The sequence below is a fragment of the Sinocyclocheilus grahami genome, unplaced genomic scaffold (assembly GCF_001515645.1).
Source record: "Sinocyclocheilus grahami isolate Dianchi unplaced genomic scaffold, SAMN03320097.WGS_v1.1 scaffold801.1, whole genome shotgun sequence".
In the NCBI taxonomy this organism is placed as follows: Eukaryota; Metazoa; Chordata; class Actinopteri; order Cypriniformes; family Cyprinidae; genus Sinocyclocheilus; species Sinocyclocheilus grahami.
In genome coordinates this window covers 254,588-273,449 of record NW_015505980.1, presented here as the reverse complement: position 1 = coordinate 273,449, position 18,862 = coordinate 254,588, and the positions used below count along the sequence as shown (strand labels likewise).

Sequence of the window (18,862 nt, the reverse complement as noted above, 5' to 3'; positions counted from 1 at the left end):
ATCACAAGCAGCTTTTAAATAATAACATATATAGAAGGTGCACAGTGTGTCATTCACACAAACACTAAACACCATCACGGTAACACACATGAAACTGAAATAATGCAATAAACATTCATTTAACAACATTAGGTGTAACACACAACCCTAATATACAAAACTGATAAGAAACATAGTTATTTCAACAAAAAAAACATCAAATTTGAAATGTAACGCAGGGAATTCTGGGAATGTCAATTTACGGTTATTCACTGTAAATTATACGGTATTTTTCGCTTCCAAAAACGGTATACTACCGTAAAATTTATGTCCAATACATGTAATGTCCAATACAGTTTTTCACCGTATATAGCAGGGGAATTTACCGTTAACCATTTAACAGGTTTTTACCGTAGCATTTTTACAGTCTTTTACCGTTAAATTCACAGTAATTTTTTTACAGTGATCCTGGTGTGGTTTTGTTTTCCTTTTTCACTTTTTCTGGCATGGCAATTTTATTTCAGTTTCACACTAACTCTGGAGATTCAAAATTCAACAGTTTTGGAATTATTAATTTCGATCGGTCAATAATTCAGTTAATGTGATTCTCCATGTTATCTTGGAACAAATGGAACAAATAGAATGAAGAGATTATTGTAACATTATTATATAAATAAGCAAAATATGATGTACTTTATTGACAACATCTGGATCAGGCTTCAGAGCATTTCAGTCATTCTAAAATACTCATAATGATATTTTAGTGGAAGAAAGACACTTACTGGATTTTATTATTTATTTAACACTTGATTATGTAATCCTTTTATAAAAGCCATAAGGCAATCAAGGCATGATATATTACGAATCTAGTAATGACTGAAAGGGTTGTTCGAACTCTGCCTAAAACATATAATTTTGATATGTGAGCAACAGTGTTATTTTAGCATCATTGAGATACTATTATAGTCTTTATTAATATATTGAATTAGTTTTTATTTTACATTTTAATTACATTTTAAATGAAAAGTTTTAGCAATTGTGATATTTTTTTATTGAAATGTTTAAAATGTTTAAACTAAAAACTAGCAACTAGCAAAAGGTCTAATTTTATTAAAGTTTATTTTATTTCAAGTAGTTCTTCTGGTCTTGGGACAAGCTGCTTCATGCAGTATTGCTTCATGTTTTTCTGCCCCAAACTTTTAGTGCACTGGAAGTGCACTAAAACAAAAATGCTCTCCTTGTGACAGAGAATTGATGTGTGGGCTGCACATTTTAGCGTGTCACTTTGCATAGCATGCTATTTTCAGAGAGCTGCACTACAGCTTATGCTCTAACTTTCCTCCCACGCTGTAGCGTCGCTGCCCCCACATCGCTGAAATGTCACCTCTTCGCCACACCAAATATCCCCTCCCTCTCTGCCACAGGCAGCCATGCACTCTTTCCTTCTCGCTGTGAGTCAGTAGAGCTCTTGGGGGGGGGGGGTTTGGGGGTTGCCTACTTCTCGAGCAGTTTGAGTGTGGGCTACTGAAACGGCTGTGAGTTGACTTTCAGAATCACATTATTAGAAAGAGCCACACAGTTTTAAGCTGGCAAAAAAGACACAGAGATAGCAATGTTGTAACTCACAACCACAAAACTTCCTGTGACGGAATAGTTTGGTTCTAATGGTGCAAAATTCACCTTGGGTTTATGCAAGGTTTTACCGACTCCTAAATTTAGAGTCAGTCAGAGATGATACCAATTTGCTACACATGTATAACACACAATATTAATACGTATTAACATTAACATATATATTTTTAAACGAATTACTGAATGTTGCAGTAACCTGTGGCAGCTGGTGGTTAATTTTCGGGCACCACATCCAACAGTTTTAGCATACATCCCGGAATGATTTATCCCAGTATAACCAAAGGAAAATAATTAATACTTGAAACATTTTAAATAAAGATAGCCGTTTTACCAAGTTGAAGATTGAGGATGATTCAAACCAAACTATATTTTCTGCAAGCTCTTTTTAAAAGAAAACAGTGCAACAGCAAAAACTTTGAGGAAAAAAATAAATGTTGCATTTGTAGCCTATATAAATAACTAAAAGTCAAGCTGCAATACCAAACAGGACCACACGGAGGTGCCAACAGACCACTATACACCTGACTGTATACTGTAGATACGGATCCTTTCAGAATTATTAAACAGAGCAGAACACAAATTTAAAAAGTAAATAAAAACATTCTGAATTTGTCAAATGTATAGCGATCTGAAGGCAGCTCAACATGACCAGTGAACAATTCCTCTATCAGAGTGTTGATGTCCATATGCAGCTATATAAACACCACTGAGCATTGCAGACTCCTAAAAATCACGATTCTTCAGTGAGTGTCCTTTATAAAACACTCGACAGACATGCGATCATACACTCTTAAACATAAAGGTGCTTAAAAGGTTCTTCACAGCGATGCCATAGAAGAACCATTTTTGGTTCCACAAAGAATCATTCAGTCAAAGGTTCTTTAAAGAACCATCTCTTTCTTACCTTTTTATAATCTGAAGAACCTTCTTTAGCCACAAAGAACCTTTTGTGAAACAGAAAGGTTCTTCAGATGTTAAAGGTTCTTGATGGAACCATTTAGACAAAAAGGTTCTTCTATGGCATCACTGTGAAGCACCTTTATTTTTAAGAGTGTACTGAATTGTGCTCATGCAAAAAGCTATCAGAGAGCGCACATACACAGTCTGTTTGTTTGCACATTAATAATAACGTACTCGCACGTTTAATATTGTAAGATTGCTGTGTGTCGCTGCAATCTTCTTTACCTCCCCTTACCAAAAAGTAGTATACTTCAAGTTAATTTTATTAAGTATACTTAAGCAAAGTTCAAGTGTATTTTTAAGTATACTTATATCAGTGTACTAAGTATACAAATATCAGTGTACTAGTAGTATACTTGTAAGTGTACTATTTCAATACTCCTTGGGACTAAATCGGCCCACTTTCTAGTAAATAAAAGTATACTTTAAGTATAACAGTAGTAAGCTTTGAGTACACAACTAGTTTACATCAAAATGTTTAGTTTGTACTGCAACTATACTAAAAGTGAACTTATAGGTATACTGATAGTTTACTAATTAAATACTTGTAGCATTTTAGTACACTTTGAAGTATAGTCTCAGTAAACTACTAGTTTAGTAGTTTTATAATGCAAGTATACTCGTAAGTTTTCTTTAAGTGAACTTTACATCATATTTTAAGTATACTACTATGTCCCTATTTAGATATTAATTTGTATATATTTTGTTATATTAATATCTGAACATACAAAACATCAAAAGAAAGAACAGGGTATCTAGCTTCATGCATTCTTTTTTTTAAACACTTGAATGTGGATACGTTTTATAAATAAAGAAATACACATGATTTTGAACAAAAAGCTGAAAAATGGCTATGAATTGGATTCAGAACAATAATCAAAACATAGATGGAGTCGATCAACACCCCAAAGCTTGACAGTCATTACCTCTTCATGGGTCAACATTTTATTCCATAACGTTGCACAGTTTTGATGCTGTTTTATGTCTGATGATCGTGTTAGATTACATGTGGAATAGTGATGCGCGGATGAGCTAAAACGTCACCCGAATGCGCAACTTCAAATAAATTAGCCACCCGCCATCCGCCCGCACCTGTATTTTTGTCTGATTTAGATAACTCTCGTAATTTTGACTTTATTCTCAAAATATTTTGACTTTATTCTCACAATATTTCGAATTTATTCTCGAAAAACTTTGGCTTTATTCTCGTAATTTTGACTTTATTCTCGAAACATTTTGATATTAATCTCGTAATTTTGACTTTATTCTCAAAATATTTTGACTTTGTTCTCACAATATTTCGACTTTATTCTCGAAACACTTTGGCTTTATTCTCGTCATATTGACTTTATTCTCGAAACATTTCGATATTAATCTCATAATTTTGACTTTATTCTCGAAATATTATGACTTTAATCTCACTTTTTTTTTAACGTGGCACTAAAACTACATCGTAGAGCACACTCGGGGCAATTCTCCCAAAAAGGGGCAGCACTCCACAGAATGTGACTAGATGCTGATTGGACCATGTATCCAGAGGCAGAACAAACAGAATGGTCTAGAATGGTGACAGTTACGGTTGACACTTTTCACTTTGGTGGTGCGTCGTCCTATCACCCTAATGAACAAACCACCCCTGGCAGTAACTACAAAATGGAGACTCGAAACAGCTTCATCAAACAACACTCTTTCAGCCATTAATTAGTTTTGAAATCATTCTCATTTGGCATTAAAATGGGTTGGGAAAAGATTTTACATGTTACAGAGGCGGAGCTAAGGACTACTGGATTTATTGATTTATTATTTGCTTCATTATAGCAGAGGCCTGTTACAATATTTATATTTTATGGTTCTATCCAGTGGTGCAGATTTCCCAACACTCTTCCTGGAAGCACACCAGAGGGGCGTTCCATTCGACCGCAAGTTTCCTGCGAAGTGGACTTCACAGGGTATTCCAGCATCTTCACTGAGAGTCCAGTCCAAAAGGAAACAAACATGTAGTTTGAAGGACACTGCCAAACATGGAGTGGGAAATTTGGGTGGGTCAGATAAGGGAAATGTCCAAAATGTGCACTGTTGATGTGCCTCCTGGAACACTGCTTATACAGCTTTCTGTTAAACAATCCTTACCCCCAATGATGGCCATGACCTATCACCTTTTTTATTTATTCAGCTATGAAGCAGCTCAGGATGATAGTGTGTTCATCCAGCTTAAAGGGATATTCACCCAAAAATGACAATTCTGTCATTACTCGTTCCAAACCCGTAAGACCTTCGTTCATCTTCGGAAATTAAGGTATTTTGATGATATCCGAGAGCTCTCTGACCCCGCATAGACAGCAACAATAAAGACAGTTGAATAAACTCGTTATTTTTGTTGTCTTTGCATACAAAAAGTATTCTCGTAGCTTCGTAACATTACGGTTGAACCACTGATGTCACATGGACCATTTTACCAATGTCCTCACTATGTTTCGGGGCCTGGGAACATTTCAGTTGCATTGCTGTCTATGCAGGGTCTGAGAGCTCTCGAATTTCATCAGAATATCTTAATTTGTGTTCCGAATATGAACGAAGGTCTTATGGGTTTGGAACGACATGAGGGTGGGTAATTAATGACAGAATTTTCATTTTTGGGTGAACTATCCCTTTAAGTCAGCTCAAGTTTTGTTCTAATCCAATGGTGTCAGTGCAGTCAATTTGATAATTAATCCTGCTAAGGTATATCACTGATATAGTCTTTAGATCATACTGTATCAATCCAGCAGCATGCCCTTAATCGCCAAAGCTAAACTGCCCTTTTGGTCCTATCGAGGTACCCCGTACTGCAATTTCGACTGAGGGGGATTTCTCCCCTGCCCCTCTGGAGGTCTGTGCACACCACTGTATCAATCTGCTGGAGCTACATGCGGTTTACCCAGTGCTAAACTATTTCTTGCCAGTGAAGGTAAGACTACCGTGAGCTTGTTAGATCCGAGAAAGCCTTGACCATTTTTTTACCTGAACCATCAAGGTGGCACCTCAGGTTCTTGCAGCTGAGCTTCAGGAGGCATCAGTTGCACTATTTGAGAGTGGTACCTCTGGGTTCATACAGTCAGATGGCAGGTATTCACAAAGATGCCCCCATTGTGGGAAACATTGCACAGAATCCTCCTATGTAAGCATAAGGTGATCCTTGTAATACCACAGATCTCTCTACTCCTGAAGCTCCTGGCAGGCAGTCCACAACAGCTTCCCTTAGGAATACCTCTGGGTTCATACAGTCAGATGGCAGGTATTCACAAAGATGCCCCCATTGTGGGAAACATTGCACAGAATCCTCCTATGTAAGCATAAGGTGATCCTTGTAACACCACAGATCTCTCTACTCCTGAAGCTCCTGGCAGGCAGTCCACAACAGCTTCCCTTAGGAACCGCTCTCTTTTAGGCACGGCCATTCCCTTCAGCTTAATTTAATTTAATCTGCTCTAGACATCGGGGAGGTGTCAAGTATCTGGTTTTCATTGCACTTAAGGAATTTTTCAGCCACAGAAAAATGAACATATCCATTCAATAGAACAGACCAAGTCATATGAAGATTAGCAAGGCAAGCAAAAGTGAAAAATAGTTTCAAGAGCAAGGACTTGTGAAAATGGTAAACAAAAACATTCTCAAAGGCAACAGATCCGTACTGCTTGCAGACATCAAATGGTGCAGCAGGAAATGAAATTCGAGCTCTGCTTAGCAAGCTCTCATTGGCACTTAACCTACATTTTATGAAGAAACTATCAAATGCTGTCCTTCGGTGGTCTCTGCATACCCTGTACGTCTTCTTCCTGTACTTCTAAAAGGCTTTCTGCAGTCCACAGTGGCGATGTACATCGGATTAGACATATCTTTCGGTAAATTAACTTTGGTCGATTTTGTCGCTAATCTGAAATTGTTCATTCTTACACATGCTCTCCTCAATTTTTCAAAAAACGTTTGCGATTAATTACCCTGTTCGATATAAACAGCGGACGCCACGGGTGTGTGTGACTAGACGTCATTGTGTATCATTAGTTTCTGTATGCTAACATCTCACGACGGTCCCTAAACACATGATACAAATGACCAAAACTGCATTTGAGAGGTAATCACCAATTCTACATCACCACCGGGCTCTTTAGGCCCTGCCCAATGTAGGTGGGGGATTTTGGGCAAAAAGTTCCTCGTGTAAGGGAGTTCACCAGCATGCACGTGACCGTGCGATGAACTGGGCACTTTTTAACATCGAACTGTTCTGTCAGCCCCGGTAAATCTGCTTGAAGTGGTCACATTCGTTACAGTAGCCTTGTTTGTCTTGGTTGGCGTAGTGGTCACAGCCCTGTGTCTTGCAGCGCTGTTTGCTTTTCTCTTTGGGTGCCTGGGCACGCCGACCCTCTCGCTGGCCGCGGCTGAGGCAGTCCGGGCAGAGGTCCGTGCAGCCAGGGGACAGGTTCTTACAACCGCTACGCCGACACTGTGCCTGGGTGAGCATCGGAGGTGGACGTGGTTTTGAGGCCCGCTGGACAGAAACAACAGAGCTCGTCAGAAGAGCCAAACCAACCCCACAGCAACAACACCAGCACGTAAGGACACTTACCGTGACGAGAGGTGGGGAATGAGAGTCCCTGCTAGCAGCTTGGTTGAGTCTAGCACTCTGTTCTTTCACAAAGCACTTGTTGCAGTAACCCTCGAGCATGGCCTTTCCCTCGGAGCCGCAGCCCTGACCCCGGCACCGCGGACAATTCTGAAAGCCCGCCTCGGATGCGTGTCTGGGCTGGACAATAGCAGGGGTGGCCACTGCACAAACAAAAACAGCCAAAAATCACACACTTGTTCCTCTGCTTGACTTGTCTATGACTTGATACCCAATAGGACGGGCGTGCCCAATCCTGCTCCTGGAGGGCCACTGTCCTGCAGAGTTTTGTATACACCTGAACCAACTAATCAAGGTCATACTAGAAACTTTCAGGCAGGTGTGTTGAAGCAAGTTGGAGCTAAACTCTGCAAGGCCCTCTAGGACCGAGTTTGGACACCTCTGCAGTCGGAAGTGGAGATATTTCAACTGATGCAGTGGAAATTATATTTTAATCATGACAACTCTTGGAAGATTTTAGCATGGTGATGGATATGACAATGCTAATGTATTTGGTCTTGGCGGAATAGATCTGCTATGCTGCTGCAAGCAAGTACAGGAACTTGCTTCCGCCAATGCATACGGCAATACGGTACCGTAAGTATTTAAGACATACTGCTGCTGCACAAGTAGCATATAAAATAACCCGTAGCAGATCTATACAGGTGGAGCTGGGGGAGGTGGAGGGTTTCAGAGAAACTCAAAGCATGCTGCAGGAATCTCTAGTGAATGCTAGCCAGCCATATAAATGCAAGGCAGTAAGCTCATTGGCTGCATACGCAGCATGAACCAATCAGCTTGTGCCAAGTCGTTTAACTATCTGAATATCATCAGTTACGTTAACAATCCATCAGCCTGCGCCATCTAGTGTTTCATGACTAAACTATATATTTATTGAGAGTTACAAGAAGAATTGAGTGAATGCAGAACAGCTGCACTTACGGTGATTGGTCTGGTAGTCTAGATAACATATAGTGCAGAACCCCAGCTTCTCTGCAGTTCCAAAGAATTGGCAGCCGGAGCGTTTACACTGCCGGGCAGCGGGCGTCTGCCAGGTGTGGCCGGCGGTGCCAGTGCGCTCCGTCTCCCTATGCATTGCCCATACTGAGGCCTCAGTTCTAGGCTCCTGCTGCTGGGTGTCCCCCCTCTCGGAAACGGCAGTCCTCTGCATGCAGGGTGGGCAAAGACCGTTAAATATCCTAAAGACCTCCTGTCGGCACATAACACACCTCTCGGTGTCCCTTTCCCGTTCTCTCTCCCTTTCCTTCTCTTGCTCCCGGCTGCCTGACGCCCACCAGCCGTGAGAGGGGCCTTGTGGCGGCCCATTAGCAGCCGATCGGATTTGCCTTGCTGTAAAGCAGCGTTCGCACAGCCCGTCATGCTCCACGCTAAGAGTGAACAAACATCCGGGCGTCTTGCACTTCATGGCATGGGTCTCACTGTAAAGGCTTAGACTGGGGGCCGTAGGGGGCGCGGAACGTGGGCTTGGCAGGATGGAGCGCTCCAGCCTCCCTCGGCTCTCGGGGTCCGAGGACGAGGTTTGATTTGTGGTGGAAATGGCCTCCGGCTTGCAACCCGCCTGTCGCTTTTCAAAGCACTCGTGACAGTGGGGTTGAGTGTCCACCGAGACGTAGAATGTACAGCGGGGTGTGGCACAGCGGATCTCAATGAGAGAGAGTTGGGAGACTGAGAAGGGAGGGGGACGCTGGGATTGGGGGGCCCATAAAGAATCCTTATCCTCCTGCCAGCGCTTATATTCATGGTTGACCAGTTGTAGATAGTCCTCCATTAGGTTCATGTCCTCAGGTAGGTTGCCTTCATCCAGTCTGATGGAGGAAGGGTGCAAGATTTGAAAAGGAACACTGTAAGATCCCACAACTTTTTGTGGTTACATTTAGGAAATGCCTATATATTTATCAGATGTTTGATCAAAAGTACCAATTAGAACAACAATTCCAGAAACAACTGCACTGAAGCAACCTGGGTTGCTTGGATCTGGCCGCTTAACCAGCAAGACTTCACCAAAGATTTAGATCATACCTGGCTGCAGTGATAATCTGTGTGGGATCGTAGCTCAGGCCAATGACAGGGATTTCTATAAGCATTAGGTAGTCTTTTAGCAACTTCTCCTTCTGTTGCTGCTCCTTTTCTGTCAGAAAGTGCACTCGAAGATCTTCAAACCCACCCCGTCCAGGGTTTATCAATGGCACAGCACGGATCTCTGAATGGGTCACAAACATCAAATATTTAAATACACTGGGCCAAGTAGTAAGAACACATTATGGAGTAGCGCAGTGTCCGGCGGCATACCTGGGCCGCTGTCTTTGATTGTGATCAGAGGTGCAAAGTGCTGGGAGTCATAGCCGAGCACTATGGGATATTTGTAGCATTCTCCTGGAGGCCAATGCAAAGGCAGGTATATGCCCCCGACATTGAGGGGTGAAAAGGAGGAACCAGACTTCATACTTCTAAGTACTTGGTCTGTCGAGAGAAAAAAAATTGGTCATGTTGTTGCACTTTATGTGTCCAAATCAGTCAGTGCTCCAATGAATAAGTGTTTGTGTAATTCTATTGAAATACTTCTTATACAAGCATAATTGTATACGGATACATACCTGCAATAACAATAATTGGTCTCCGAAGAATATTTGAAAGCACAAAGATGTGAATATCTTCTAATGAGTCAAACTGTAGGCCATTACTGCTGGACACTGGAGAAGCCATTTCTACAATCTTCACCCATTCCTCCTCCCAGTTCTGAGAAACAAAAAACATTGCAAATATTCATGAGTTTTACCCTAGTCAAAAAAAAAAGTTAAATAAGGAGTAATGAGATTCTGAGATCCTTCATTTGTTCAGCAAAATCTCTAATGGTAATAATGGCTTTTTCAGGCTGTTTATGCCACAAAATGACAGTTTTACATGCACACTGTGAAGGGGGAAGTGCTTACCAATGTGCTGTATCGCAGGCCAGTCTGAGTGAACTCCTGAGAGTGCAGCAACTCTGTCTGAAAGCGCATTCTAAAGTTACTAGTGTCGGTTTCCTTCAGCACTGTATAAAGAGCCTTTCGCAGCACCAGATCTGTGTCCTGAACCCCCAGCAGGTACTGAGAGGCTGCGTGGAGCAGGCAGTTCCCATCACCTAAATGACACAAAAACACAGATCACAGCTCAGGACAGTCACCAGTGAAGGGCTTGGGACTGTGCAAGTTCTTGTGGTGCCAATGCCACATTATTCTCCTCAGGCCCGAGTAATTAATCACAAATGGCCTCAATTAGTTTCTGGACCTGATTGCCCATGAGCAAACATGGCAGCATGCAGACATGCCATTATACATCAGTTGTCCTACCATCTCCTTACATATGTATTATAATGTAGACAAATTTCCCTTGGAAGTGCCCTTAGAGATTTGGCTTTGAAAAAACAGGTCATAGAAGTTTGTGAAGGAGGTATTTATGCATTCACAAAAAGGCTACGAAACTTGCAGTTCCTGTTTAAACATCATCTAGATTGTCATAACAGAGAGCCTTAGCAACTTGTTGACGTGCATAACAGCAACAAAAAAATAATACTAAGAAAATGAAAAACTACATATACAATCTTTGCTTTATTGCTGCGTACCTTGACAGCAATATCTTTATACTTAAAGGTTAGTTCAGGCGTATTTGTCAAGAAGCAAGATTAAGAATGAGATAAAAGCAATTCAGGGGATTTCCACAGAGGTGTTAAAGCAGTTTAAAGATATCCATCCATTTCATCTGACTGCATGCATTTTAAAACAGGACATGTGACCGTATCGCTGCAAAAACAATGAAATCAACTCCTCATTACACAGCAAGCAATTTGGACATGTCAGGCTATGTAAGGGGGGAAAAACATCTCAAAACTCTGTAAATCAATAACTTCACTGTAACTGTAGATCAAAGTGAAGCAAACTTGAACACTCAAAGAGTATGCACTGCAGAGCTGTGCTCGTGGCCTAGATTCGGTGTTCTTTCTGATGTTGTGCAACATGTGTGCGCTAGTGCATTCGTGTGCATTTGCATGTGTGCGCGCTTTTGAGGAATTTCCCTAGTATGTGATTCTCTGATTAAGCGCCGTAAGGGCTTCACTTCAACTTTTTCTTTACCTTGTCTCCTCTTGACACCAGAGCCATGATATAAAGCGTCTGGACTTTCCAGAGAGGAGGGGCGACACTCTACAGGAATGCCTGCACCCGTGCCATTTCTAGGGTCGATAAGGGAAGTATGAACATATGATCTAGTTCCTGTTCTTTAAACCTGCGTAATTGTCTAAAAGCAAGGGTTGTGCCTGCACCTACTACCAACACAAAGACCAAATGTTCCTAAGCAGAAGGTGGTTTTAACTGGTCTATAATTTTTATTTATGGAAACTATTTGTACAGTGCGTTGTTTTGTTTCTTGTTACACAAGAGAAAGTTTCCATTTGAACCTTAAACCGTAAGTGGAAAAAATACAAACTCCACAACACCTCTAAATCAAACTCTCATTGACATAAACGAAGAGATCTGAATTAATAACATTACAGGGCCAAACACGTTAAAGTAGTGTACGTGTAACAATAAATAGCTTAACGCTTTTCAAAATAAGCAGTTTTTCCAGTAACAAATTTCCAACAAGTTGCAGTTTTGGGTCGCATTGATTGAGAATGCAGTTTTACACGTGTAGTAGGGCTGCACGATAAATCGAAATGGAATGGAGATCGCGATTCGACAGAAGCTGCGATTGTCGTGCGTATCTTTCAGTGAAGCACGGTTCTGTGATCAGCAGTAAATCTCCATCCGAAGGCCAGAGGGCGCTCTCATGCTGAAACGCCAAATACGCCTCGCAGAACAAACCCAGAAAATACCTATCGCTGCAGCTGAATAAACAGAAGATTCAACTGCTTTCATTGATTCAACGTGACTAATAAACACATGACTACGGCAATATACGGTTTATCTGAGTTCTTATTATAATTTTCATTAAAATAAAGTATATTTATAATGCAATGCCTTTATCACTGCTTAAATACTATGAAATATATTGCGTGCCTTATTCGGTGTAAGAAGCCACATCATCTGACAGAAGGATTTATTTCAAACACTCGACTGACCTTATGAAGCGAGTTTGGAGTAAAAATATATTATTAAATGTGGTATTTTCACATGCTTTCAGATGGAGCAGCGTTTACTTCACAGAGCCGTAGTTCACTGAGAAGCTACGCAAACAGCCGTCATTATCGCCAACGATTTCAGAATCGCGCAATAAAATCGATTTTTTTGCGTAACTTGTCAGTGAACTACGGCTCGGTGTAGTAAATGCTGCTCCATCTGAAAGCACGTGATGATGATTTCCTGCTGATTACAGAACCGGCTTTACTATCAAAATGCGCATGACAATCACATTCGATTAATCATGCAGACCTAACGTGTAGCAATGTCAAGTCAGAGAAAACATTTATTTGGTCTTTTAAGATTCGCCAATTGGTTGAGTCCTTGCGCATTAAGCCTCTACACACCATTTAACTTTTTCTTTTATTAAATTCAATGTTTCTTCATTGAAACATTGCATATATAACTCAAATTCAAGTTTGAGTTACATATTTTTAACTATATTTCCTGCTTTAAACACATTCAAAGTAGTAAGCTACGTTTTGTAAATAGTTAGCATTGTAGAATCTTTTTCATAGAGGTAGCTTGACTGTATTTAAATACTTTACCGTAAATTATAAGAAAACTTGTCATTTGGAAAGTTACAGTTTCAAAGTAGCTTCCCCAACACAAAAAAAAAAGAACAGAAAATGAACATATAAACCGTGGACATAAACTACATCTGCTATACAACCACATCCTTGTCACCAAATTCAGCAACACTGGTCACAGGAGCAAAATGTGGCCTCAAGAAAATGAATTGTGTAGATATGGTAACATTGTCCACTTCTCGTACTTCACGGTTATATGATCAGATGCACTATAGAGGCCCAAGCTGAAACAGAGCAATTTTAACACTTGTTTTTATTTTAAGCTAATTTACACAGAAGCTATTTTACCCAAAAGCTTTGGAATTTGGCTTTAGACATCTTTGTCTTGTTAGCAGTCATTATCAATGTCAATTAGTCCAATCATAACTCATATGTTGTGAAACTGTAATAGAGTATAATTGTAATGGTAAATAAACACTATATAGTGAAGAACTATATGCTGAATACACACTAATGGTAATCAAAACAATGTATTCCTGTAGAGCAAACAGTAGACCAATGCCACGAGCAATGATCATGGGTTCGATTCCCAGGGAATGCATGAACGAAAAATTGTCCGCCAACTGCATAAATGTACAAAACACATCCACATTTAGACATATCCTCCGCTTTACTAGTGACGTCAGATTATTGATCGCACTGGCTGATTAAAGAGACACTTTATAAATGCATACCATCGGTAAAATACAACACCAGCCTAAAATCTCTCATCAAGCAAAGATGCGTTTTCTGACCTAGGAAGTTGTTACATTCATGTGAAAGGACTTTTTTTTTAAGTATCCCTACTTTAACAGACCAAAAAAACTGAGACAAATACAGAAGTTTTAAAAGAAACAAACCTAACCCAACCATACCCCATTCCTAGTGGATTACAGATATGATTTAATTTATTTTAAGTCCAATTACAACACTAAAACTTAAGTCTTAGTTAACTTGCTTCAAAAAAAAAGCCATTACCATTATTACAGATATTACATTTATTCCAGTTCTCCTCTATATTCGGTTACGGGTCATATCAATGCAATCTGTTTTAAACAGCATGTTCCCATCTGACGCTTTCATAATCCCATGTGACTTAAAACAGGAAATTCCTGTTTCATTATGAGGAAAAATCCGTGCTGTCCAGAAAAACAAACAAATTACCAGAATACAAGAACGAGACACTATCCACTACCAGGAACTAGACATGATAAAATGACCCATTGTATTGTATAAAAAATAGTGACACTTACACACTAACAGCGCTAGCTTGCGGACGATTTCGGACAAATGTTAAGGTAATGAGAAAAAAAAGATACGTGTAATCTGCGTTTACCTAAATTCAGTTACTGTAACTAGTGACTGTACAATGGAGCAACAATGGCAAGTACAGAGAAGTTTCCCTCGCAGCATTACTCATAAGAGAAGAGCAGTGCGTCCTGACCCTGAGAGAGCAGGAGAAACGTCAGAGTCATAAAGCGCTCACTGTGAGCCCTGCATCACGCCACGGCCCCTTAAATCAAATTCTGCTGGAGAATTAAGGGGGAAGAACATCAGTGTGACAGACAGGGCAGGATTTTCCCGTCTGCCGTGAAGCCCTCATGTGCCAAGCATTTCAAAAAAGCATGTTTTTTTTTGTTTTGTTTTTTTAAGTGGTCAACCGGTATAGCTGCAGAGTACGATAAAGATACCAGATGAGATGTACATAAAAGAGCTATCATGAACTGAATACGTATTTTATACAATGAGAGAGGTTATCAGGCAAAAAAAATCCCAAATAATGGCCTGGCCGAAAGGGCTGCACAATGAATCAAATTTCTAATCGCAATTACAATTGTGGATGCCACAAGCACAGAATTGTCCAAAGTGGCAATTAATTGTTCAAAGTCCATGTTATTGTGCATGCTTAAGATGTTTGTTTTTTCCTTTCTACGGGTTAAGTTTTTTCCCTATTGTTCTAAGTTTAGTATAACATTATAATACCATGCATATTTTTACTTTTTTTTTTTAATTGAAAGAAGAAACCAATCCAATGTATTGTTGACATTTGAGGCTTAATACTATAGAAAAGCTATAAAAGTTTTTTTTCAGTTAGAGTGCTTTCAGCTTGTTTATTTTCACATAAATCTATGGCATGCAGTTGCTTCAAACAATGGTATAAACGTCATTCAAAGTCAATCGTGAGAATCGTAGTTAATAATCGCGATTACAATTTCAATGGAATAATCGACAATTATGACTTTTGTCATAATCATACAGCCCTATTGGCCGATATATATATATATATATATAACTAACAGCCTTATTACGGACCATTTCATTAGACGAATTAGTGTATCAGATCAATAATGCAGCATTACCATAAATCGACACAAATGGCTTAAACCAGGGGTGCCCAAACTCGGTCCTGGAGGGCCGGTGTCCTGAAGAGTTTAGCTCCAACCCTAATTAAACACACCTGAAGCAGCTAATCAAGCTCTTACTAGGCATATTAGAAACTTAAAGGCAGGTGTGTTGAGGCAAGTAGGAGCTAAACTCTGCAGGACCGAGTTTGGGCACCCCTGGTTTAAAAGATCATCACGGGAATCCAAGTGTTTCTAATGTCAGCGTTTAAGAAGAAAACACTTCATTCGAAGGATACGCAACACGCAGAGAGCCGCTACTTCTAGCTGATAAAACCACAGTTACCGTTGGTCCTCAGCGGCACCAGCTTCAACTTTTAACCATTAAAACCATTAGGGTTTCCTGTAGTGTGTTTTTGGACATATTCCATTAGGATTTAGTGGTTTTAGTGGACCGATTACCAGTAGAGACTCACATGGACCATTGCAGTTTCCTTTAAAACCAATGCAAGTCCTATTGTAACCAGTAAAGCCATTACAAGTTCTGTGATGGTTTCTATTGTTTTCTTCAGCAGGGCTTTCAATAGTTTAGCCTACTATACAAAATCTTGGTAACAAGGCTGAACCTAGCATATCTTCTGAATGCTTTGTCACATCAAACTGTGTGTATTTGCTAAAACAGCCAGGAGAATACGTTACTGGATTAACATAATAAACATCAGCATCAGATTTACACTTTGAGTAGAATGACCCTGGGCAGAAACATGAGCACATGATTGATGATAACGACGTGGGAGTAAAGTTTACAACTCGAGATTCAGCTCGGCATTCAAGAGAAGTTGATCAGAAATTCCCATCAAAGAGTGACTAAGATTTAATTTCTTACGAGGGTCGTTCATTCTTTTATATTCGTTCCACTCAGAAATTCTTGGTAACGCTGGAAAATGTCTTTTAATATTAACCTGAGCAAACATTTTTACATTGTTAAAACTTTTCCACGACATTCTAATTTATTGAGATGCACCTGTACTTTCTCTGTACTTTTCCATCTTTTAACATTCCCTGAATTCATTGTGCAACTTTATTGTTTGACAGATATTTATATTTGTTTAATTAAAGCAATACGCTCTATAGCATCCATATCAACTATAGACAATAAAATATTATTTTTCAGCCATAAATGAACTATAGAAGCTTTAGAACATATTAAACACATTTTGAAATTAACAATATATTTTAATTTTTTTAAAGAACGTTTGATGAGTTTTCTGTTAACTGACACCCTGCAGTTCCTCCATACACATCCAGGCATGCATAAACTCCAGTCACCTATTTCTTTTAAATCAAATCAAATAAAAAATGTTCTATAAAGACATGTGCACTGGCGCGAGGGCGGGACAATATGCTTGTCCAATGGCCAGACAGTTTCCCATCCAGCAGCCTGTCACTCACATTTAACAACATCCGAGGAGCTTTTCACTATATGTTACAATAGGGAAGAAAAGCCGTTCACACTATCTGGCTCAAGCCGACATTAAAGGGAACTAAACATAAGTTTGTGTAAATTGCACATGATGTGTCTCAATGAGAAAAGTTTTGAAGTACTGAAATCCCTCCACGGGAGGTGAACCTGAGGAAACTGAAGAATAAAGGTTATTCCATTAGAGCAATCATTTGCATTGACAGTAGTCTCTTGATGTAAAGAAATTACACAGCTGTCTATATATAGTATCTGTTTGATTGAATTTGTATAATATAATGTCAGTTTGACTTTATACAGAGGTGGGTTTTGTCGATTTTACACAAATGACTTGAACATAGAGGGATTTTTTCTTTCTTTTCTTTTTGGAAAGCCATAAGTTTCCATCTGTGCCCTTGAAGCATTCCCTTATTGAAAAGTCATCATTACGTCATTAAAAAGTTTCCCAGTAGGGAGAGAGCGACAGATGAGGAGAACAACACCTGTCTTCACAACATGACTCAGTTCAGTTCAGGATTCAAAAATACATTTTCTACGGTAAACATGTTTTCTTTTAAGCATTGAAATTCACTTACCCCATTGTGGAGCTTACAGTGCCAGTGCTCTAGCGCCTGCTATAAAGAATTAAAAAGCAGAATGCTGACACTCACGACTGTATCATTTATTTCGATGTATGACATGGCAATGTTAGTTCAGGTTGTCACACGGTACACTCTAAAAAATGCTGGGTTAAATATAACCCAGCGCTGGGTTAAAAAGGGACAAATCAAAGCTATTGGGTTGTTTTGACCCAGCGGTTGGGTTGTTTTGACCCAAATGTTGGGTTGTTTTGACCCAGCGGTTGGGTTGTTTTGACCCAAATGTTGGGTTGTTTTGACCCAGCTGTTGGGTTATTTTGACTATATTTTCCCAGTTTTTTTTCCCCAATCTTTAATCTAATCTGAACTCATTTTGTCTGTCAACGGAAACTCCCACAAAGGTTATTTACTGCTCGAGAGAGCTGAGAAGAGGCTTCAAGAACACAGTGTTATACCTTGGGGATATATTTCCCTGTTTGTCTTCATAAAACATCAACTTCACTTCAAAACTACAGTGATGCATGTATCATGTATTTGTGCAAATGTAGAGACGCCTCAGCAGAGCACTGCTAAAATTCACCGCAGGGACAAAATCCTCTCTCTGGCGTCATGACTAGCCTACATAATATCCTCTATATCAACTATATTCATAACATCAGACCTCACTGCAGGATCATTCTGAGATAACGAGCCAATTTCATCTTTTAAAACAAAAGCGTGGAAGAATTATTGTTATGAACTTTTCTATATTCGTAGGTGACTGTGAGCATTAGATTCTCTAATGGAAACTCACATGATCTTACACCTGAATATAAGGTGCATATTCTAGATCTTTTGATGTGGCTATTTCAGTTTGGGGTGAAGGATCTGGAGATCTCTGGCGCCACCTAGAGGATATTTCTCTTCCCTCCACATCAATCCGCTGAGGGGATTCAGAGATTGAGAGATAGAGCGCCCCCTAACCTGATTTACCGAAATATTACACGCGCATGTGAGTTCTTGTCTAGCAATACTCAAGTCTTAGAATAGACCTTGAAAGGAATATTTATGGCAAAAATATTTAAGGAGAAATCTGAATACTCAGAGGCAGTAGCAATATGTAAAAATTGTAAACACACGCAAAAAAAAAGAGTAAAAAACACAGTTCACAATATTAACACTATAAGGAATTATACATATTGTTGTTTTTTTTTTTATTTAAATTTTTTTTTTTTTTTTTTTTTACCAGTATTTTTAATTCTGCACTTAACGGAAATGTCTGTAAAATTAATGAAAAATCTTCTGGCAGAAAATTACCAGTAGATTTATTTTTTAAACTGTGTGTGTGTGTACACTTATAATAGTTTCATAGTTAGCAATGTATCGCACTTCATTCATTCATTCATTCATTCATTCAAAGAAAATAAATAAATAAAAGATTGTGCTTTACCTTTATTTAACTTTATTTGCCTCACATATAAAATGTCTTACATTTTATCATATATAAATATATATATATATATATATATA

General features: G+C 39.3%; 1 protein-coding gene across 1 annotated transcript; it reads right to left on the bottom strand.

Moving 5' to 3' along the window:
- Positions 1–5,997: 5,997 nt before the first annotated feature.
- LOC107561980 (tumor necrosis factor alpha-induced protein 3-like) lies at positions 5,998–10,732 on the bottom strand. The gene is made up of 7 exons (XM_016246537.1): positions 10,162–10,732; positions 9,826–9,967; positions 9,521–9,691; positions 9,251–9,431; positions 8,153–9,036; positions 7,175–7,374; positions 5,998–7,096 (listed from the first exon to the last, which is right to left on the bottom strand). The coding sequence occupies exons 1-7, from the start codon at positions 10,228–10,230 to the stop codon at positions 6,836–6,838; spliced, it is 1,908 nt and encodes a 635-aa protein (XP_016102023.1). The 5' UTR covers positions 10,231–10,732; the 3' UTR covers positions 5,998–6,835.
- Between the last annotated feature and the right edge of the window lie 8,130 nt (positions 10,733–18,862).